This window comes from Rhinoderma darwinii, chromosome 3, assembly GCF_050947455.1.
Source record: "Rhinoderma darwinii isolate aRhiDar2 chromosome 3, aRhiDar2.hap1, whole genome shotgun sequence".
Taxonomy (NCBI): Eukaryota; Metazoa; Chordata; class Amphibia; order Anura; family Rhinodermatidae; genus Rhinoderma; species Rhinoderma darwinii.
In genome coordinates this window covers 128,015,632-128,040,488 of record NC_134689.1, presented here as the reverse complement: position 1 = coordinate 128,040,488, position 24,857 = coordinate 128,015,632, and the positions used below count along the sequence as shown (strand labels likewise).

Here is a 24,857-nt window from a genome sequence, read left to right as displayed (position 1 = left end):
TTATGCAAGAACTATTTAGGGAAGAAGCAGGCAGCGGGTATTCTATCTGTAATGGAGTGGCCAGCGCAGTCACCATATCTCAACCCCATAGAGCTGTTGTGGGAGCAGCTTGACCGTATGGTACGCAAAAAGTGCCCATCAAGCCAATCCAACTTGTGGGAGGGCCTTCTGGAAGCATGGGGTGAAATTTCTGCCGATTACCTCAGCAAATTAACAGCTAGAATGCCAAAGGTCTGCAATGCTGTTATTGCTGCAAATGGAGCATTCTTTGATGAAAGCAAAATTTGAAGGAGAAAATATTATTTAAAATAAAAATCATTATTTCTAACCTTGTCAATGTCTTGACTATATTTTCTAGTCATTTTGCAACTCATTTGATAAATATAAGTGTGAGTTTTCATGGAAAACACAAAATTGTCTGGGTGACCCCAAACTTTTGAACGGTAGTGTAAATATACACACATACATACACGCACATACATTTTTTGGGGGGACATATGTGCTGGGGTTATTGTCCCTGACGTTTTAAGAGCTTAGCGATGCCCCTGTCTGCTAGTGTTTCAATGTTGGGTCACTTAGGAGAGCTAGCAATGTAGCTGAAAGCTGTGGGCAGGTCGGCCATTAAAAGATCTTGGGGGCCCAAGAAGGACTTTTGCACCGGGGCCCATGAGCCTTTATCTACGCCACTGAGTATAAGGGAGATGGATTAGTTTAAGTGGTCTGTATTTAGGGGGTTTGGTGTCTGTATTTAGGGAATATAGTCTGGTGTCTGTATTTAGGGGGTCTTGTCTGGGGTCTGAAATTTATGGGGTCTTGTCTGGGGTCTGTATTTAGGGGGTCTGGTTTCTGTATTTAGGGGGTTTGGTCTGGGGTCTGTATTTAGGGGGTCTGATCTGCGGTCTGTATTTACGGGGTCTGGTCTGGGGGTCTGCATTTAGGGGGTCTAGTCTGGGGTCTGCAATTAGGGGGTCTGGTTTGGGGTCTATTAGGGGGTCTCGTCTAGGGTCTGTATTTAGGGGGTCTGATCTGGTGTCTGTATTTAGGGGAGTCTCGTCAGGTATCTGTATTTAGGGGGTCTAGTCTGGGGTCTGTATTTTGTGGTTCTCGTCTGGGGTCTGTATTAGTTTAAGGGGTGTGTATTTAGGGGGCCTTGTCTGGGGTCTGTATTAGTTTAGCGGTCTTTATTTATGGGTCTGTATTTAGGTGGTCCGTGGTCTGTATTAGTTTAGGGGGTCTGGTCTGGGGTCTGTATTTAGCGGTCTGGGGTCTGTACTAGTCTAGGGAGTCTGTTCTGGGGTCATTACTAGTTTAGGGAGTCAGGTGTGGGGTCATTATTTTTTAAATCAATCCAATTTTATTAACACGAACAATATGACATTGACAGTCATACATCATTTGTATCAACATCATATACAATAATTCCAGCATGACAGAAAGAAAAAACCCAATATTTCCTCCCCTCCCCAACCCCGGCACAGCCCCCAACAGTATCTCTAACAGTAACACTTGATACATAAAAGAAAACAGTTCCATTAGCAATATCCCTCCTCACCCCCCATCTGCTCTGAAAGTGACCAGTGCTGTTCCCCTAGAGGACTTGCATCCGTATTCTGCTCAGTTCAGAGGACACCACCCCAGGACAGGCCAACCATCTGCCCCACTGCTTATCAAATTTCTTCTCATTGCCCCTTTTAGCAAATATTTTATACTCCATCAGAATGTTATGATTTAGCATTCCCACAATTTCCCTCTGCACGGGTGGTACCGCGGCCAGCCAATGTTTAGCAATACAATTCCTAGTCTGATATAAAATGTTTGCAATTGTCAGACCTTCCATCCTGTCCCACTCCAATTCTCCCACCCACCCCAGCAGCAAGACCTTGGGATCCGTCGCCAATGCCAGACCATATACCTGTTGCACAGTTCCAATAACTCCCCCCATAAGGTCCGCAAGGCCCCACATGTCCAGAACATATGATATATGTACGCCTTCTCCTCCGTACACCTAGGACATTTAGCATCTGGTCTGAGACCCATCTGTTTTAACACCCACGGGGTGCTGTACACTCGATGTATCAAGAAAAGTTGGGATCTCCTCTGCGCCAGACTGAGAGAAAGATGGCACGATGACGCTAATATCTCCTCCCACTCCTCTTTGGGCAAGGGACCAATATCCCGTTCCCATTTCACCCTCACCAGCTCCATCGGATCTCCCAGGTGTTTGGATAACAAGCTCTTGTATGCCATCGAGATCAGACCTTTAGACGTGTCTGCCCTAACCACATAGTCTAGGACCCCTAGAGCACATACCGTCAGATCCACCACAGGCGCCTGCGCCTGTAGGGCATGACGTATCTGTAAGTATTGATAGAACATGCTGTGTTCCAGTTGGAATTGGTCTTTCAACTGCTGAAAGGACCGTAGTATGGTATCATCATACAGGTGATGTAGTCGCCCAACCCCTGCCGTTTCCCATTTTTGCATGCCCTCCAATTGATACAATTCCCACAGAACCGGATTATGCCATATGGGAGTATATTTAGTACACATTCCTATACCTAAGATCTAGGTGTGGGGTTATTATTAGTTTAGGGAGTCAGGTCTGGAGTCTGTATTTAGGGGTCTGGTCCAAGGTCTGTATTCAGGGGTCTGATCTATAGTCTATATTTATTTAGGGTGCTTGTTCTAGGGTCTGCATTTATTTAGTGGGTCTGGTCTGGGGACAGCTATCGTTTAGAAGGTCTGTATGTATCCTAGGATCGGGCCTGGAGTCCGAATTTATTGGAGTAAAATGGGCTTCTATAGAAACACAAAAATTAAGACACCAACACCCAGGCACATACATTATTTTTTGTATTTCTATAGAAGCTTAAAATGGCTGCAGAAGCGAGGGGCAAAGATTTCTCAACAGGAAACTCTACAGTCATTAGGAGTAGTTGCCATAACGGTCTGTGTCAGATGGAGAAGAAAAGAATGGAGAACGACTCCTGTCAGAGAAGACATCACTTGTGAGTCACTGGATTTAAAGAGGAGCTGTCACCTCTCCTGACATGTCTGTTGTAGGAAGTCCCTGTGTTCCACATAAAGTCTTTGTGTACCCAGGACTAATAGACAAATGTGTGTTGCCATTCCTATTGTCAAGAGGATGTGCCCCTACACAGTGTGATACTGTCAGCGATGGTTGAAGATTGTCACTATGTAGGACATAGCCCTTTGACAAGGTGAATCGTAAAAGCCATTTGTCAATTCTCGCATAGAATGGTAGTGTTCACTAAAGGCACGACAGAGTGGCAGTGGGGAAGGGCGGCCCAAGTTTTTGGAACAGCCCAGGGCCTAAGGTCTACTTAATCCGCCACTGCAAAGAACAACTCATGCTTTTCCACCACAGTGCACCACACAAGTTTTAAAAAGTTCATAATAAAACATACACCAAGTGGCAAAAACTAAATTGTACCATATTCACTCATTTACATATAAATTATTTTATTATGGTCATTAATGTTGTACAAGTCTATACGGATACATGGTAACAGTGCTACTTCAACTTTTGAACTATAGGTTTTATCATACTTAAAAAACTGACCATATTCTTGGCTTATTATGTCAGGGGCACTAAACTTTAACTGTCACAGACGGTGGGTGGATGCAGTGGTGGATCATCATAAGGGCAGTTCGGGCACGGGCCCCCTCATGCACGGTGGCGTCACTAGCACCGGAGGGGGCCCCGGTGCCAGCGACAGCCACATTCACTTGTATCTTGTATCTTGTAGGCCTGCAGCCTATAAGGCGCTAGGAAGACTCCCTGCGCAGGCCGGCATGATGACGTCACTGCATTAGGCTGGTCTGAAAAGTCGTTGTGAAGTCTGGACCGGATGGAGAAGAAAAGAAGAAAAAAAACTACTAGAATCTGGGAAGTCATCATCTGTGAGTCACTAGATTTATAGAGAATCTGTCACCTCTCCTGACATGTTTAATATAGGAAATCTTTGTATTTCACAAAAAGTCTATGTGCAGTCCAGGACTGATAGACAAATGAGTGTTACCATTCCCCTTATCAGGAGGATGTGTCCCTGCACAGTGTGATACTGTCAGCGATGGTTGGAGACTGTCAGTGTGTAGGGACACAGCACTTTGACAAGGGGAATCGTAACACCCATTTGTTAATGCTTGCACAAAAAGGTAGTGTTAACAATAGTGGGGGGGGGGGCGTGGCCTAGCCTAGCATGTAGCCGGACGTGTGTTGCAAGAGCTCCCGCTATACACCGCATTCAAAATTATTATTAAATGTTATTTTTCGCTGATTTTCCTAAATAGTTGATGCAAATGACAGTCAGTATAATCTTCAAGCCATCAACCGTTGGAGTATAATGCAAATTTTATTGAACAAGTCTCCTAATGACAACAGATTTTTTTTTAGAAGTAAAATTATTATGCACAACAGAGATCAAAACATTTTAAAGGTTGTAAAGAAAACTAAAATGGTAATTTGTTGAATTTGCAGCATCAGGAGGTCATATTTACAGAAATCAAAAGCTCTTTCAATAAAAAAAAACGTAACAGGCCAAGTTACATGTTAACATAGGATCCCTTCTTTGATATCACCTTCACAATTCTTGCATCCATTGAATGTGTGAGTATTTGGACAGTTTCTGCTTGAATATCTTTGCAGGATGTCAAAATAGCCTCCCAGAGCTTCTGTTTTGATGTGAACTGCCTCCCACCCTCATAGATATTTTGCTTGAGGATGCTCCAAAGTTTCTCAATAGGCTTGAGGTCAGGGGAACATGGGGGCCACACCATGAGTTTCTCTCCTTTTATGCCCATAGCAGCCAATGACACAGAGGTATTCTTTGCAGCATGAGATGGTGCATTGTCATGCATGAAGGTAATTTTGCTACGGAAGGCACGGTTTTTCTTTTTGTACCACAGAAAAAAGTGGTCAGTCATAAACTCTACGTACTTTTCAGAGGTCATTTTCACACCGTCAGGGACCCTAAAGGGACCTACCATGATTCCAGCCCAAAATATGACTCCGCCACCTCTTTGCTGATGTCGCAGCCTTGTTGGGATATGGTGGCCATTCACCAACCATCCACTACTCCATCCATCTGGATCATCCAGGGTTGCACGGCACTTATCAGTAAACAACACGGTGTGAAAATTAGTCTTCATGTATTTCTGAGCCCACTGCAACCGTTTCTGCTTGTGAGCATTGTTTAGGGGTGGCCGAATAATAGCTTTATGCACACTTGCAAACCTTGAGGTTCGCGGGACTCCAGAGGAACCAGCGGCTTCAAATACCTGTTTGCTGCTTTGCAATGGCATTTTAGCAGCTGCTCTCCTAATCCTATTAATTTGTCTGGCAGAAACCTTCCTCATTATGCCTTTATCTGAACTAACCCGTCTGTGCTCTGAATCAGCCACAAATCTTTTCACAGTACGATGATCACGCCTAAGTTTTCTTGAAATATCCAATGTTTTCATACCTTGTCCAAGGTATTGCACTATTGCACACTTTTCGGCAGCAGTGAGATCCTTTTTCTTTCCCATATTGCTTGAAACTTGTGGCCTGCTTAATAATGTGGAACGTCCTTCTTAAAGGTAATGTGTCGCTAGAATTTTTTTTTTTTAGTTAACCCCTTAGTGACCAGCCCATTTTAGGCCCTAATGACCAAGCTATTTTATTTGTTTTTCTATAGTCGCATTCAAAGAGCTATAACGTTTTTATTTTTTCGTCTACATAGCTGTATGAGGACTTGTTTTTTGCGGGATTAACTGTGCTTTTTAATAGCACCATTTTTGGGTACATATAATTTTTATATTAACTTTTATTAACCTTTTTGGGGGGGATTATAAAAAAAAACTGAAATTCCGCCATTGTTCTATGTGTTTTTAAATTGACGCCGTTCACTGTGCGGCGTAAATAACACGTTACCTTTATTCTATGGGTCGGTACGATTACTTCGATACCACATATGTAGAGGTTTTTTTATGTTTTACGACTTTTGCACAATAAAAACACTTTTGAACTAAAATTATTTGCTTTTGCATCGTCGCTTTCCAAGAGCCGTAATTTTTTTATTTTTCCATCAATGTAGTGATTTTTTGGGCTGGTTTTCTGCGGGACAAGACGTAGTTTTGAATGGTACTGTTTTGGGGTGCATGGGACTTATTGATTCATTTTTATTATGACTTTTTTGGGGGGGCAATGGAAAAAAATTGCAATTTCGCCATGGTTCTTTGCGTTTTTTTTTACGGTGTTCACTTTGCGGTTTAAATTACATATTAACTTTATTAATGGAGTCATTACGGTCGCGGCGATACCACATATGTGTACTTTTTTTTTTTTTACACTTTTACTAAATAAAACCACTTTTTATGGAAAAAAATGGTTTTATTTATTTTTATATACTGTACTTTTTATTAATAATCTTTATTTCACTTTGATGACTTATTTCATTAGTCCCACTAGGGGACTTTACTGTGCGATATTCCGATCGCTGCTATAATGCTCTGGTATACTTCGTATACCAGAGCATTATTGCCTGTCAGTGTAAATCTGACAGGCAATCTGTTAGGACGTGCCTCCGGCGCGTCCTAACAGGAATATGTCCAGGGCAGACCTGGGGGCTTTTATCAAGCCCCCGGCTGCCATGACACCCCATCGGAGACCCGCAATTTCATTCGCGGGCCGCCGATGGGTGACAGAGGGAGCGCACTCCCTCTGTAAACAAAGTTAAATGCTGCGGTCGCTATTGACGGCGGCATTTAACGGGTTAAACGGCCGCGATCGAAGTAAACTTCGATCGCGGGCGTTGGAGCAGGAGCTCAGCTGTCATCAGACAGCAGAGCTCCGGCTCCTGCCTGCACGGGAGACCCGTGCAGGACTTAGACTAGGCTGACGTGAAAAGGCGTCAGCCTAGCCTAAAGCCCATTAGTGACCGACGTAAAAAGGCGTATTAGTGGTCACTAAGGGGTTAAACAGTTAGTGTATAAGTGATTAAACATTGTTCTAATTTTTTTCACGAGTCAGGAAATATTATAAATTAGATTCTAATTTATAACATTTCCCAGTGCTGGTCACTAGATGGAGCAATTCCCAAAATTGCAGCATTGGCATGTGGTAAAGCAACCACATTGCTTTATGCTGCAAAATTTGAGAAAACTCACTCGCTCTAGTGAGCTCACAGAATCCCCCCTCCTTTAACCTGGCTAGTGCCAGGAGAAAGGAGGGGATTGAACGGTCAAACCTCCTACACGGTGTGTCGCCATTTTTTGAGCTAACTCACAGTGTAGTAGGTTTACATACAGTAGTAAACACACAGTAAAACACGTACATACACAGACCTAACTTACCTGCTCCTGCCGCCGCTCCCTCCAGTCCGTCCGCTCCGTCTGCTCCCTCCGCTCCAAGTACACAAGTCCGGAAGCCGCGACCGGATGTAGTAATCTTACTGTCCGGCCGCGGCTTCCGGTCCACAAAAAAATGGCGCCGGACGTCACTCGGCCGAAGACCTTCAATTTGGACTGTGTGGGAGCGGCGCATGCGCCGTTCCCACACAGACGGCGTACAGCATAGTGGATGGAACGGGCCCCGTTCGCATTCACTATGGGGCTGTATGTGCCGTATTCCATGTCTGTATGTGTCGTTAATCGACACATACAGAGATGGAAAAAAAAATGGCAGCCCCCATAGACAAGAAAAAGTGAAACAATTAAATAAAGTAAAACACAAACACACAAATAAATGAAAACATTTTTAATAGAACACTAAAAGCAAATTGATATAAAAAAATTTTTTTTCGCGACACTCGTCCTTTAACGATTGGTTAGGTCTCAGTGCTCAGACCCCCACCAATCTCAACTTCTGACATGTCACTATGACATGTCAGAAGTTTGTCAAACGTTTAGTTACCCTTTAAAAATGTGTTTACTTGCAGCGAAACCTGCTGTAAACTGCAGAAAAAGCAGCATTACCACAACTAATAAGGCATTCTACAATTTTAAAATAAATGCAGCATGTCCTATTAAACTGGCAGTTTTCCATCGTACCGTGTAAATATGAATTTATGAAATCCCATTCACTATAGTGCATTTGGCCACTGCAGAAACTTAAGGCCCTTTTACATGGGCCAATTATTGGGCAAACAAGCGTTCATACAAACACTTATTCCCGATCATTGCCCTGTGTAAACAGGGCAACGATCAGCCAATGAACGAGCAAACACTTGTTCATTGACTGATTGTATCATTTATGCTGCAAGAAATATTATCGTTGTTGGCAGCACATCTCCCTGTGTAAATGGAGATGTGCTGCCAGAATGATGGAAATGTATTCGTAGTAATGAGCGCTCGTCCCCATACATTACCCATCATAGCTCCTTGTGAAAGGAGCAAACGAGCGTTGATCAACGGGCTGTTACGTTTACGCAGTCTATGTCAGGACGTGTAAGAGTACCCTTAGGCCCTATTCACACGACAGGGTTTCCCGGCCGTTTGACGGCCGTTCAAACAATGTCCGTTCAAACCCCAAATTTGGCTATTCACACCACCGACTTTTTTGACGGAAGACACTCACTCGGAACACGTTCCAGTTATGGCCGTGTATTACCCGGCCTCATAGACTTCTATGGGAGCCCGGCGGCCGGGAGAATGGCCGAAAATAGGGCATGTCCCATTTTTTGACGACCGGGTTTCCCGGGCCGTCAAAAAATTGGTCGTGTGAATAGCCCCATTTAGAGTCTATTGTTCCTACTGCAGCCATGTGACGGCCGTTTTTTTGAACGGCCGTCAGACGGCCGGGAAACCCTGTCGTGTGAATAGGGCCTTACTGTAAGAGAAATATGTTGCACAAGTTTAACTCTTTGGCTCTGTGAAAGAAATCAGATTTGGATCTCTATTGCAGAAAACTGAGCTCCAGCAACTATAAGGGCACATTCAGATGAAGTGAAATTCCGCTGCGGACAGTCCACAGTGGAAATCCGCAGTAGCCTTTTTCTTTTGGTTTCTATAGCTTTTTAGGTAACTCAGTTTGGATGTTGTGGAAAATAACAGTATTGCGGAATTTAGGCTGCGGAGCAGAATTTACCCTTCGCAGCATGCAGTCTGTTGCAGAGAAGCAGCGGATTTTCACTGCAGAGTTCAACCTCTGCAATGCAAAGACTGAAATCTGCGGCAAGTCCGCTATGATATCTGCCTTGTCTGAATTAACTGTAAATTATGTACATTTTGCTGCAGATTCATTGCATAATTGCCGCGAATTTGCTGCAAAATCTGTAGCGGAAATTTTCCGTTACGTCTGAACGTGGCCTAAAAATATACTGTATTATGAAATTAATCTGCACAAGCACATGGAGCACGTGATCTGGGGCTCTCAACGCTTTGAGGAACAAGGGGGTCTCCAACCCCTCTTGATGGCTGTTCAATAAACCTGTCCAACCGAAAATGTGTGTAGTCCTTTCATTTGAAGTCTTAGTGAGCCGCTAGCTCAGCTGTCTCCATAACTTTCAAAGAATTAACCTCTTTTCGTAGATTCTAATCTTTAAAAGTACCCAAGTTTCTGCGTACAGCAGTCAATATTCTGTCAGTGCACTGTAGACAGAGGTTATTATAAAACATTCTGTCTACTGACGGTACTAAGGTCAGATGCCATCATTTTGTGCAGCCCTACAGGTTACTATCTAAACATTGTAATTGCATTGCAAAGGGTGAAATCTGTGTCAGTCCGTGGCAAATCTACATGTAAAACATGCAGATTTTGCAGCAAATTCACTACAGCCAAGTACATGGTGAAAAATACGCTACGTGTGAATCCAGACTTTAGGGGAAGTTATGAGTGAATTTTCTTATTGGTTGCTCACATGTAACTTTTCCAGTGTAGGGGAAAACCAGGGTAAAAGCGTGTAGCAGTGAGTGGATTGTAGTTGTCAATACATGAAGGGGTCTGTATGGCAACTCTGTGGCTGGATCTGGACCCTAGGACATTGTGACTTTTACTTGAAGTTTGTGGGCGCCAATGCAAAATCTGAAATAGGGCCCTCTACCTACCATATACCATGTATAATACTGGTGTCCTCTTATGTGGCAGAGGGGCCTTTTGGCCCCCCACTCACCAGGACCCTTGTGTGTCTGCTACTGTTGCACCATATATATACAACCCCAGGTGGCACTTTGTATGAACTGCTATATGGAAATATGGTTAGAGGTACTATGAGGAAATGGCTTGCAATTGTCACATAGTGGGTAGTGGACCCACTAGGCCGCACCGCCGTAGCAGGGAGGCAGCTGGCCAAACAACAGAAACCCCAGTATACAAAGTCCCGCACAAGGGTGCCTGGATAGTCCAGACAGTGGCCGCAGCTCTGGCACTGATGGAGATGGGTGCAGCAGGTATCGCCAAACGTGGCGGATGACACAGGTGCCGCAGGTTGCGCCAGACGTGGCGAATTCCTCTGGACGTGGCAGATGACATAGGACGTGACACGACTCTGACACTAATAGGCACAGGAACAAGAACAGCACGGGATACAGGAACAGGTAACAGGGCACGGGTAACAACTGGAACGGGAAACACTAAGGGACCATTTGCAAGACAGGAAATCATGGCAGTTGATAATGATTTCCTCTGTGCGCGCGCTGGCCCTTTAAGGCCGGGCACGAGCATGCGCGCTCACCCTACGAGACACAGCAGACCGGATCGGAAGTGAGCGCTGGCGTCTCCTAGGAAGGAGATGGGGACCAGTGCTCACGGATCCATGGCTGCGGGTGTCGGGAGGTGAGTAAACCCGATGGCCCGTGGCCATGGGCGCTACAGCAATGGTATGGGAGCCATGGGACTTGCACTGTTATTAAGGCACTATTGTTACTTATTAGGATCTGTTATGAGGTACCTACTGGCGTTGAAGGTACTATGGTAATATATATAACAATGACTATGTTGACTGCATTTATGACCACTTATACAAAAATCCTTGGGCAGGGTTGGATCCGAGAACAGAGAGCACTGTGCAAGAACAGTGCTTGCCATTGATCACCTCATTTCTGGCTCTACACAAAATCCCTCACCGCTGTACCAGACCACCAGTAATTGTGAGACATGGATAGAATGACTATAGTCACATGTGATCTAAGGAGCACAGTAAGGGTCACTATTATTATTTCGCAATGGGCCCCTTTGCCTGTAAGGGTATGTTCACACGGCCGTAAACGCCCGAAAAACAGTCGAAAAATCTAAAGCAGAACGCCTCCAAACATCTGCCCATTGACTGCAATGAGAAAAAACGGCGTTCTGTTCCGACGAGCCGTTTTTTTACACAGCTGTTTTGAAAAAGAGCCGCATAAAAAAATGGCAGGTCACTTGTTGCCACGTTTTTGGAGCCATTTTTCATAGACTCTATTGAAAAGAGCTCCAAAAATGGTTGTGAAAAACGCAGCGAAAAACGCAGCGAAAATCGCTAGTGGCTTAAAAAACGTCTGAAAATCAGGAGCTGTTTTTCCTCATATAGCCTCCCCTGTAGATAGTGCCCCAGATATAGCTCCCTCTGTATATAGTGCCGCACATATAGCCCCCCTGTATATAGTGTTCCACATATAGCCTCCCCTGTAAACTGTGCCCCACATATAGCCTCCCCTGTAGATTGTGCCCCCACATATAGCCTCCCCTGTATATAGTGCCCCACATATAGCTCCCCCTGTATATAGTGCCCCACATATAGCACCCCTGTAGATAGTGTTCCACATATAGCCTCCCCTGTAAACTGTGCCCCACATATAGCCTCCCCTGTATATAGTGCCCCACATATAGCTCCCCCTGTATATAGTGCCCCACATATAGCCCCCCTGTAGATAGTGTTCCACATATAGCCTGCCCTGTAGACTGAGCCCCACGTATAGCCTCCCCTGTAGAGTGTCCCACATATAGCTCCCCCTGTAGATAATGCCATTCACACTTTTAGGTGGAAAAAACAACAACTTTACATACTCACCTTGATCCCGTTCCCACGTGGTCCGGTGTCAATGCAGGCCTGCTCTCTTCTGAGCAGGTCTGCTGGGGCTGAACGTCGGCAGAATGACTTGCCCAGCTAATCGGCGCCTTTCAACAACGGAAGCAGCGTGATGACGTCATTGTGCCACTAGCATCGTTGAAAGGCGCTGATTGGTGGGGCAAGTCATTCTGCCCTGCCAATCAGTGTCCTTGTAAGGCGCTGAATGGTCGGGCACGGAACTTGCCCGGACATATAGACGCAGGTACTATTAGTGCAGGAGGGGTGGTGGCGGCTGGTTTCAGTGGCGCCGCCGCCCTATCAGAGAGGCAGCAGGCCGGCCCTGGACGTACCCGTACATTGAACCAGCCAGAAAACGGAACTCAGATCATGGACGGGCTAGCGCCGGAAGTAAGGATTTTGCTACTGGAGACGCATCACATGACCAGCGCTGGAATCGGGTGTTATAAAAATAATGCAATTTGTAATATAGTTACGTTTTGATTTAATCTTCTATGTGCAGTGAAATAGAAATTAGTTAATTGGTTCCGGAAAACCCCTTTAAGGCTCTCAGAATATGGTGACACAGAAATTTTTTTGAATACATTTTTTTTATTTTTTAAAAGAAGTAAAACACAGAATAGTTAACATATCGTTTTTATCACAGGATGAAAGCCGTTAAAACAAAACCCCCAAAAAACATAGAATTGCTGTGTTTTTTTTCCATTCCACCACGCAAAATCAAGGGGTTAAAAAGCATAGGGGGGGGGGGGAATAAAGCAAATTTTGCAAAGTATTCATGCCAGAAAACCGGCATAAATACATTGATAAATGTGCTCAACAGTGTTTTCATAGTGAAAAAATAGTGAGCATTCCAGGGACACGTGCACCTTATATTATTTCAACTACACAGATACTATTTGTTATTTCAAGTGAACTGTCAACTTTATACTACTTTATATTAACTGGATAATATAAAAAGAATATAAAAAAAGCAAAGCCAACTGGGTGATCCCACGCATCAATTCTCTTCAAGAGGGACAGCTTTGCAAAAGCAAATTTGGGGCGCAAGCGCCGTTTTTGCTGTTCGCTCATGCTGCCAGTCACAAGATGGCGTATGCCGTGTCAGCGCATAATCTTTCATATTGTGGTTGGCGTCTAGAAGCCGCTTGTGAGTTTCCGGAAATCCTGCCTGATTCTCCGAGGCAACATGGCAGCTTCCAGTATCTAGAAACGTGCTTTTGCTGTAGACGAGAAAGTGTAATACAGTAATATATAACCCGCGTTCATTCTGTCGTCATTATAGTAATATAGATTTCTGCCTTTCGTTAGCCATGAAGACCAAGTCATCTCACCACAAGGCCGAGAACACGTTTAAGGTAACGTTTAGTCTCCTGCATATAGTATGACTGAAATATCTGCTGCCAATCCTATCATGGAGCCGGGCAGTCGACGGTGTGCAGTATTAAATATAATGTGGAATAACATGGAAGTTTTCGTTCTGTAATACTACAACTCCCAGCATGTACTGAATGCCGTGGATAACGCCACATTTCCTTCTTTTAGTACATACAATCCCCCTATGTTTACATACCTGTTGTGCTAATACGAATTTACATTGTCATAAATGAATATAAATAAAGTTTATTGAAGAAAACATTGTAAAATTATTTGAAACATTGGGGGAAATATATAAAAAATGTTGCAAAAAAAAAAAAAGTGGAGTAGTTGCCCATGGCAACCAATCGGCTTGCTGCTTCCATTTTCCAAACGGCTTCTTGGAAAATGAGAGGTGGCATCTGATTGCTTACCATGGGCAAGCACTCCACGTTTTCTTTGCACCAGTTTTGATATATCTCCTCCATAATGTCCAGAATGAGGTTTGTGTCTTCAGGGTTATATGTATATTTTCCTGCTTTTGGATGAACTGCTTGTAAACAAACCACACGGTCTGGAGTTCTGCTCTTGGGGACCAGACTTCTACAGATCTTATAATGCTTCTAAAGCGGTCACCCTTATTGTTCTGACGTATCCGCCAATGCCGCTGAATATTTTATTCAATATTTCATGTAATAGGCAAATGTATTTTGGGTATAGGCACGGAAAGGATATGAAGATGTTTCCATACTTCAAGGGGTATTCAAGCCACAAACATGTAATACGTATCCACTGGGTAGGTGATAAATGTTAGATCGGTGGGAGTCGAACCACTTGGACCCTCACTGATCACTAGAGTTTGTGTGCGCGCGCTGCTGCTCCATTCACACTATATGGGGGTGACCCAAACTCCCAGTTTAAAATGAATTAGGCGGAAATGCACGTTCTCGATCATTTAAGCTCCTCACTGTGATCCGTGGGGGCCCCAGCGATCAGACCGCTATTGATCTCACATATATGACCTATCCAGTGGTTTGTGACTGGAATAGAATAACATTTATTATGTTCAGTTATTTAAGAAAACCTTATTGTCACTGTTCGTAAATTCCTTTGTCTCTTGAATCGTTAATATACCTTGACATTTATGTTGCACGTTCTGTATTGCACAGTTTTAGTAACGTGTACGTATTTTTGTTTTTTGTAGTTTCTCACGTTTTCTGAAAGATTAGCAAATGTCAACATTGACATCATACATCGCATTGACAGGACAGAAAGCTATTCCGAGGTAAGATGGCATACGTCTGTGTTGGTTTGTATATAATGTGAGAAGTCGTAGGGTTACCCATATGGCGATTATATTATTGATCATCCTAAAATACTTTGCTGTACTGTATATAAACTCCTTGGACTGTATAAAAGATCAGGCATGTTCAGATCCAACAAGACTAGTCCCTCTTGGCCACAAAATCGGCAATTCGGAACAATAAGATCCGCTGATATTGGCGGGAATGGATGACTTTTATGTCTACGACTAGATTAAAGGCTATGTACACCTTTGTAAAGGTGTTTTTTTTTTGTTTTGTTTTTTTATATATATATATATATATATATATATATATAAAAATGTGTATGTTTGTGTGGTGCAACTTTCTAATTACTTCTTATTACATATAGTTTTTACTTTTTGAGCAGCAGTATCTCGAAGTAAAAATAATTTTTAATAAAAAATAGTTAGAAAGTTGCACCAAACACACTGATACACATTTTTATAAAAAAACAAACCGTTTTCAGAGGTGTACATAGCCTTTAGCTTTACATAGACAAAATGTGTTGAGATGTAGCATATCAGACTAATGTCTTGATTGTTTGTATAGAGAAAAATCCACGGCACTTGTCAGAATGGGATGCACATAAAATTTACTAGGTTCAGTTCATATGATCAATGACTATTTGTGATAATGGTTTCGGTCCTCCTGGACCTTGTTCATCAGTATCGCTGAAATAAATGAGAACTTATATCAGAGATATTGAAATTAGCAAAATATAAACCATGTAGCAAAAAAAATGATGTCCTTAACCCCTTAACGCTCCAGGACATACTATTATGTCATGGTAAGTGCATCGTTCGCGCTCCATGACATAATAGTATGTCATGGAGTAAACACGGCGCCGTTCGCGCGGGGCGCGTGCATGAGCTGTGATAGCTGCTGTTTCCGACAGCAGACTATCACTGCTCAATGTGCCGGGACCGATCGCGGTGGTCCCCGCAGATTTAACCCCTCAGAAGCCGCGTTCAATAGCGATCGCGGCTTCTTAGGGGTTAATCCGCCATCGCCGGCCTGCTACACGATAGCGGCCGGCGATGGTGACTATGGCAACCGGACACCAAAAAATGGCGTCCGGCTATGTCATAGACGGAAGCCTAGTGGGTCCTGACAGAGTCGGGACCCACTATGCTTGCTGTCAGTGAGTAGCTGACAGTTCTAATACACTGCACTACGCATGTAGTGCAGTGTATTAGAATAGCGATCAGGACCTCCTGCCCTCAAGTCCCCTAATGGGACAAAGTAAAAAAGTAAAAAAAAAGTTAAAAAAAGTTGTGTAAAAATAAGAAAATAAAAGTTTTAAAAGTAATAAATGTAAAAATCCCCCTTTTTCCCTTGTCAGTCTTAATTATTAAAATAAATAAACAAACAAATAAACGATACATAATTGGTATCGCCGCGTCCGTAACGGCCTGAACTACAAAATTATTTTGTTATTTATCCCGCGCGGTGAACGCCGTAAAAAAAATAAATAATAAACCGCACCACAATCACAATTGTTTGGTCACTTCACCTCCCAAAAAATGGAATAAAAAGAGATCAAAAAGTCGCATGTACCTAAAAATGGTACTGATCGAAACTACAGTTCGTTACGCAAAAAATAAGTCCTCGCACGGCTTTTTTGAAGGAAAAATAAAAACGTTCTGGCTCTTAGAATAAGGTAACACAAAAAGTGAATGATTGTTTACAAAACGTATTTTATTGTGCAAACGCCATAAGACATAAAAAAACTATAAACATCTGGTATCGCCGTAATCGTATCGCCCCGCAGAATAAAGTGAATATGTTATTTATAGCGCACGGTGAACGCTGTGAAAAAAATAGAACAAAAAAACAATAGTAGAATTGCGGTTTTTTAGTCACCGCGCCACCTAAAAATAGAATAAAAACTGATCAAAAAGTCGCATGCACCCCAAGAAAACTACAATGGATTCCTCAAGGGGTCTAGTTTCCAAATTGGGGTCACTTTTGGGGGTTTTCCACTGTTTTGGCACCACAAGACCTCTTCAAACCGGACATGGTGCCTAATAAAAAAGAGGCCTCAAAATCCACTAGGTGTTCTTTTGCTTCGGAGGCCGGTGCTTCAGTCCATTACCGCCCGAGGGCCACATGTGGGATATTTCTCTAAACTGCAGAATCTGGGCAATACGTATTAAGTTGCGTTTCTCTGATAAATCCTTTTGTGTTATAAAAAAAAATGGTATAAAGAGGATTTTCTGACAAAAAAAAAAAAGTAAATGTCACCTCTACTTTGCTCTAAATTTCTGTGAAACACCTAAAGGGTTCATAAACTTCTACATGCTGTTGTGAATACTTTGAGGGGTCTAGTTTCTAAAATGGGGTGTTTGATAGGGGTTTCTAATATATGGGCCCCTCAAAGCAACTTCAGAACTGAACTGGAACCTAAAAAAATAAATAAATGAGGCAATACTTCGCTTCTCACATTATACTGATAATGAGTCGTGCCCACCCCGAGATGACCCCATTTTGACCGTTTGTATAAACGGAGACCCCTATTAGACCGTTCCAGTGTCCGGTTTTCCCAAGCATACACCCCCGAGAAGTGTATTTCTATTGATGAGTCCCTGGTACATTTTAAAGCGAGGGTTCAATTCCGCCAGTACCTGCCGGGTAAGAGGGCAAGGTATGGCGTGAAGATGTATAAGCTGTGAGAGTGCATCAGGGTATACCTACAGGTTTAGGATATATGAAGGAAAGGCCACCCCCAAACCAGACTGCATCCTGGACTACAATAGGTACATGGGAGGGAAGGACTTGTCAAATCAAGTCCTGAAGGCCTACAGCGCCATGCGGTGTGGTATAAGAAGCTGGCCGGGCACATCATACAGATGGCTTTGTACAATGCGTACGTGCTACGTCGATGTGCAGGCCAGAGGGGAACTTTCCTGGAATTTCAAGATCTAATCTTTAGGGACCAGGAAGGGGGGGCACCCAGTACTTCTGGAAGCGAGGCCACACGCATCGTACCAGGGCAACACTTTCCAAGAGAAGTTCCCCAAACCGGTGGAAAGGGAAAGAGTCAAAAGAGGTGCAGAGTCTGCTATAAGAGGGGGATAAGGAAGAACACAATATACCAATGTGACACGTGTCCCGAAAAACCAGGGCTCTGTATAAAAGATTGTTTTAAAATGTATCATACATCCCTTGATTTTTAATTTACCCTGATGCACTCCGCACAGCTTACCCCGCTCATCTTTCCCTTCTGAGCCCTGCTGTGTGCCCAGGCAGCTGATAACAGCCACATGTAGGGTATTGCCGTACCCAGGAGAACCCACATTACAATTTAAGGGGTGTATATCTCCGGTGGCGCATGCTGGGCACAATATATCGGACACTGACATGCCATATATATATATAAAATTGCAAATCTCACTCTGCACCATCTGCTGCGCATTATCTTTTACACAGTACCTGTGGGGTCAAAATGCTCACTACACCTCTAGATGAATGTCTTAAGAGGTGTAGTTTTTAAAATGGGGTCACTTCTCGGGGGTTTCAACTCTACTGGTACCTCAGGGGCTTCTGCATACATGACTTAGCACCAGAAAAGCTCCAGTAGGCCAAATGGTGGTCCTTTCCTTCTGAGCCCTCCCATGGGCCCAAACGGCAGTTTATCACCACAAATGGGGTATTGCCGCACTAAGGACAAATTGGGCAACAAAATGGGGTATGTTGTTCCTTGTGAAAATAAGAAATTTTGATCAAAAATGACATCTTATTGGAAAAAATATCATTTTTTTCATTTCACAGCCCAATTCAAATAGGTGCTGTGAAAAAACTGTGCGGTCAAAATGATAACAAAAACCATAAATGAATTCCTTGAGGGGTGTAGTTTCCAAAATGGGGTCACTTCTGGTGGGTTTCCATTGCTTTGATACCTCTGGGGCTCTGCAAATGCGACATGGCACCCGAAAACCAATCCAGCAAAATCTGGACTCCAACAAACACATAGCGCTCCTTTCCTTCTGAGCCCTCCCATGGGCCCAAACGGTAGTTTATCACCACAAATGGGGTATTGCCGCACTAAGGACAAATTGGGCAACAAAATGGGGTAAGTTGTTCCCTGTGAAAATAAGAAATTTTGATCAAAAATTACATCTTATTGGAAAAAATATCATTTTTTTCATTTCACAGCCCAATTCAAATAGGTGCTGTGAAAAAACTGTGCGGTCAAAATGATAACAAAAACCATAAATGAATTCCTTGAGGGGTGTAGTTTCCAAAATGGGGTCACTTCTGGTGGGTTTCCATTGCTTTGATACCTCTGGGGCTCTGCAAATGCGACATGGCACCCGAAAACCAATCCAGCAAAATCTGGACTCCAACAAACACATAGCGCTCCTTTCCTTCTGAGCCCTCCCATGGGCCCAAACGGTAGTTTATCACCACAAATGGGGTATTGCCGCACTAAGGACAAATTGGGCAACAAAATGGGGTAAGTTGTTCCCTGTGAAAATAAGAAATTTTGATCAAAAATTACATCTTATTGGAAAAAATATCATTTTTTTCATTTCACAGCCCAATTCAAATAGGTGCTGTGAAAAAACTGTGCGGTCAAAATGATAACAAAAACCATAAATGAATTCCTTGAGGGGTGTAATTTCCAAAATGGGGTCACTTCTGGTGGGTTTCCATTGTTTTGATACCTCAACGCCTCTTCAAACCTGGCATGCTGCCTAAAATATATTCTAATAAAAAAGAGGCCTTAAAATGCACTAGGTGCTTCTTTGCTTCTAGGGCTTGTGTTTTAGTCCACGAGCGCACTAGGGCCACATGTGGGACATTTATAAAAACTGCAGAATTTGGACAATACATATTTAGTAGTATTTCTCTGGTAAAACCTTCTGTGTTACAGAAAAAAAATTAATAAATTTGAAATTCAGCAGAAAAAATGAAATTTGCAAATTTCATTTCCACTTTGCTTTAATTCCTGTGAAATGCCTGAAGGGTTAAAAAACTTTCTATATGCTGTTTTGAATACTTTGAGGGGTCTAGTTTTTAAAATGGGGTGTTTTATGGGGGTTTCTAATACATAGGCCCCTCAAATCCACTTCAGAACTGAACCGGTACCTTCAAAAAAAGGCTTTTGAAATTTTCTTAAGAATATGAGAAATTGCTGTTTATGTTCTAAGCCTTGCAACGTCCAAGAAAAATAAAATAATGTTCAAAAAACGATGCCAATCTTAAGTAGACATATGGGAAATGTGAACTAGTAGCTATTTTGGGTGGTATAACCGTCTGTTTTTCAAGCAGATGCATTTAAATTCTGAAAAATGCTATTTTTTGTAAATTTTCTCTAAATTTTGCAATTTTTCACAAATAAAGACTGAATATATCGACCAAATTTTACCACGAACTTGAAGCCCAAAGTGTCACGAGAAAACAATCTCAGAATCGCTTGGATAGGTTTAAGCATTCCGACGTTATTACCACATAAAGTGAAATATGTCAGATTTGAAAAATGGGCTCTGAGCCTTAAGGCCCAAACTAGGCTGCGTCCTTAAGGGGTTAAATATATGAATGAGAAACCAAGAATCCATCTGTGTTGACAGATGAATAGAAAAATGCCATCATTGAAGAAACATTGTTGCATAGTACAGTATTGATACATGAATCAGAAGTATGTGGCTGTTAAAAGGTCAATAAAGCAATGTACTTGCATGATAAATAAGAAATTATAGATTGAAGAAACTTTGAACAACACACCTTTGGAAAAATGTATCATAAATACGTGATTACTTTCAAGGAGTTCAAATATAAACCAAGCCAAAAGGTTTCTAGAATATATTCAAGATGTAAGATATATTAACATAGAGGGCTAATCTACATTACAGCGTTATAAAAGTCGAGAAACATGCCAGGTATGTAAAAGAAACACTGGCCGTGGCAATACAGAAACATTTCTCTGGCTGAAGCATGAGGCTTGGCATCTATAAATGCTAACAACGCATGTACCGACTGGGTAAATCCCACGCATGCGTACAAGCCCTTAAAGAGGCTCTGTCACCAGATTATAAATGCCCTATCTCCTACATAATCTGATCGGCGCTGTAATGTAGATAGCAGCAGTGGTTTTTATTTTGAAAAACGATCATTTTTGAGCAAGTTATGAGCAATTTTAGATTTAGTTTCTTAATGCCCAACTGGGCATGTTTTTACTTTTGACCAAGTGGGTGTTGTAAAGAAGTGTATGAGGCTGACCAATCAGTGACCAATCAGTGTCCTACACTTCTCATTGTTCCAGCCCAGCTTCTTTCACTGCACAATCTCACTGTGCTGTGGGTCATGCTGGGCTGGAACAATGAGAAGTGTAGGACACTGATTGGTCACTGATTGGTCAGCCTCATACACTTCTTTACAACACCCACTTGGTCAAAAGTAAAAACATGCCCAGTTGGGCATTAAGAAACTAAATCTAAAATTGCTCATAACTTGCTCAAAAATGATCGTTTTTCAAAATAAATACCACTGCTGCTATCTACATTCCAGCGCCGATCAGATTATGTAGGAGATAGGGCACTTATAATCTGGTGACAGAGCCTCTTTAAGACTGCTTGAAATGTTCAGAATTGGTGGAAACTGGAAAGGATGTAGCGCATGCGTGGAGTAATCCTGTCCCACGTAAATTTTAGTACTCAGTTTCATTTTTTTTTTAAAAAAAAAAGCCGGTGGATCCAAACCATGGCAGATACATGCCCCCTGTAGATAAAACCAAATATATGTCCATTTTTTTTTTTTTTTAGATCATTGTGAAAAAGGTCAACTGGATACAAGCAAAACTATTAGGGTATAAGATGAAGCCTTAGGTCTCATGCACACGGCCGTAATTTTTATCCGCAATTACGGATCCGTAGTTGCAGATAAAAATACTGATCTGTTCATTTCTATGGGCCACAGACACCTTCCCGTATATTTACGGGTAAGTGTCCAGAGTGTAGAAATGACCCGCAAAAAATAGGACGTCCTACTTTTTCCCATTTACGGATCGTGCTCCTATACCTTTTAATGTCCGCATGGGAGGCAGCCTGTCCATGCCGTAATCACATGGTTATGCGGGCCTTAGTGTAAGGCCCTATTCACACGGCCGCAGTAGGTACAATAGAACCCAAATGGGGCTATTGACACGTCCGATTTTTTTGACGTGTCGCCAAAAAATGAGACATGCCCTATTTTCGTCCCTTCTCCTGGCCGCCCGGCTTCCATAGAAGTCTATGGGGCCAGGTAATACACGGCCATAACGTGAATGTTTTCCGAGTGACAGCCGTATCTTCCATCGCTCACCTTCTTCTCATCCTCCTCCTACTCAAAGTGTGACGTGCATGTGTGAGGAGGAGGAGCGTATTTTGTTGCTCCCTGAAGGAGACGCTGTGGTCGGGGATTGGGGATTCCGCTCCAGGAGAAGTCCCCGACTTCACTGTCCATGTATGGACACAGTGACGTCAGGGGCTTCTGAAGCGGAATTGCCTACGGGGGGGGGGGGGGGGGGGCTGTGTGGCATTGCCTACGGGTTGGGGGGGGCTGTGTGGCATTGCCTACGGGTTGGGGGGGGGCTATGTGGCATTGCCTATGGGGGGGGGGGCTGTGTGGCACTATCTACAGAGGGAAGTGTGTGGCAAAAAATTTACAAATGAAATTAATCCATTTTGTAAAATGGACAGGGAAAAAAACGGATGCAAAACGGGTCAAAATCGGCTGTTGAAAACAGAAACACTGCCCGAAAAGGAACGGATGCAAAACGGCTGAGACCTTATTCACACGTCAGGGTTTTCCGGCCGTGTGACACGGCCGTAGTAGGAACGATAGACCCATAATGGTGTGCGGCTACCCAGAGGGAAAAAAATGGATGCAAAACGGGTCAACATCGGCCATTAAAAACGGCAACACGGCCCGCAATGTAATCTGAGCGGATGCAAAACGGCCGACACTCGGACCCTGTCGTGTGAATAGAGCCTAAAACTTGTTGTTTGGTTTGTTTTTGATACTTTCATTGTTGTGCTGTAGAATAAGATGTAAGCATACAAACAGTATTTCAATGACCTTTTATTTGATTTCCCATTATTTATATAATCTAATGATAATCATGGTGAGAATGTAGAAACAATGCAGATGTTGCCCTGGTCTGATTCTAGTCCCGGAGTCTAACCTCTGAATAATGTATAACCAGTTAAACATTAAAAAGGCACTGGACGCACCACTTTGTTAAACCTAAACTTGCAGTGTTTTTGTCGAGACTTAAGAAAGACTCAGTAGAATTTAGTCATTACAATATTAGGTAAATAAATCACGGTTCATTTTTGGGACATTTGAGTCCTGAGGCGTTGTGTTTTTTTCTGTGCACACAGCTGTATTACTGATTTGTCCTGTACGGGTCCTTAATACGGCACCCAAAAACTGCTATAATATGGCTGCTCATATTATACCTCTGTATTTTTCCAATTTTATACTGAGGCACGGTTTCCCACAGATTCGTAGACAACTGACAGACTGCTGCATTTATCCGTCATTGACTCACGTAAAAAAAAAACATTATACTGTGAAATGTCCTTGTATTGGAAAGCATATTGAACTACACTTTCCAATACCATTGAAAAAAATTCTATTGGACGATGCATACCAAAATAATATATTTCTGCTGCTTGAGGCTCCTCTCCGGTTACAGGAAACTACTGAACCATTTGTTATCCAGTTCTCCTACGGTTTGCTGAAACGAAACTGCTTAAAGAGGCTCTGTCGCCACATTATAAGTGCCCTATCTCCTACATAAGGGGATCGGCGCTGTAATGTACGTGACAGCAGTGGTTTTTATTTAAAAAAACCAATCTATTTTTACCACTTTATTAGCGTTTTTAGATTTATGCTAATGAGTTGCTTAATGCCCAAGTGGGCGTATTTTAACTTTAGAACAAGTGGGCGTTGTACAGGGGAGTGTATGACACTGACCAATCAGCATCATGCAACATGCTGTCTTATACTTACACATTAACAATACTGAAGTGTTTAGACAGTGAATAGACATTCCACGTGATGTCTATTCACAATCTCTGCACTTCGTTACTCTGTCTGTGGTAGTTACAGCAGAGGAAGCGTGATCTCGTTGTAACCTGTCATTTACCGCGTATCACGCTTCCTCTGCTGTAACTACCACAGACAGAGTAACGAAGTGCAGAGATTGTGAATAGCCATCCCGTGGAATGTCTATTCACTGTCTAAACACTTCAGTATCGTTAATGTGTTAGTATAAGACAGCACATAAGGATCTAGCAGGATCCCTATGCGCTGACTAAATGAATGGAGAGGAGTGCATGATGCCGATAGGTCAGCGTCATACACCTCTGTACAACGCCCACTTGGTCTAAAGTGAAAATACGCCCACTTGGGCATTAAGCAACTCATTAGCATAAATATAAAAACGCTAATAAAGTGGTAAAAATAGATTGTTTTTTTTATAAATAAAAAGTACTGCTGTCACCTACATTATAGCGCCCATCTCCTTATGTAGGAGATACGGCACTTATAATGTGGTGACAGAGCTTCTTTAAGTGCTCAGCTCTTGTCGGCTCCCACTAGCTTTGCTCGGGAGGGCCAAGGATGGCAGATAGACTTGCAATTTAGTAAGCTCTCCTTTTCATACAGGTTTTTCCTGGCAATGTAAACTGCATCAACAAACACTTCTAAAAACTTTTTTAGTTGTGTTTGTGGTGACTTTTTTTAATTTAGTGTAATTCTGTACGTGCTTTTTGCATTTTTTGAGGATTGATAGAAAAGCGTTTGGGGAAAAATGTCTGAAAAAGCACAATACCCAGAGAATGCTGCATTTGGAAATAAACGCTATTGACCACAAAATTTACTCAAGCGCCACAAACCAAAGGACAGTTATTTGTAGTTCATTTAATATTTCACTATAAACTTTAATGTAACATCTGGCGGCACTAAAAAACGCTAACAAAAATGCAGCCAAACACTGTTTTAATCCAGGTGGAAAAGCCTACTATGCACACTATTGACCGCTGTAGCAGATTCTTTCTACTGAACGGCGGGGGTCTCCGCGCCCAGACTTCCTTAGATGTTCTCTGAGACTGGAGACAAACTGTAAACTCTTAGTATGCTACTAGTATTCTACTGCTTCAAATAATATACAGTATCTGGCTTTTTT

General features: G+C 42.7%; 1 protein-coding gene across 1 annotated transcript in view; it reads left to right on the top strand.

Moving 5' to 3' along the window:
* The first annotated feature begins 13,093 nt into the window (after positions 1–13,093).
* UTP20 (UTP20 small subunit processome component) overlaps positions 13,094–24,857 on the top strand; it is a 129,843-nt gene continuing 118,079 nt past the window's right edge. The window contains exons 1-2 of the mRNA XM_075856698.1: positions 13,094–13,360; positions 14,563–14,643. Coding sequence (XP_075712813.1) covers positions 13,316–13,360; positions 14,563–14,643 — 126 coding nt within the window. The 5' untranslated portion in view covers positions 13,094–13,315. The remainder of the gene's footprint in view (positions 13,361–14,562; positions 14,644–24,857) is intronic.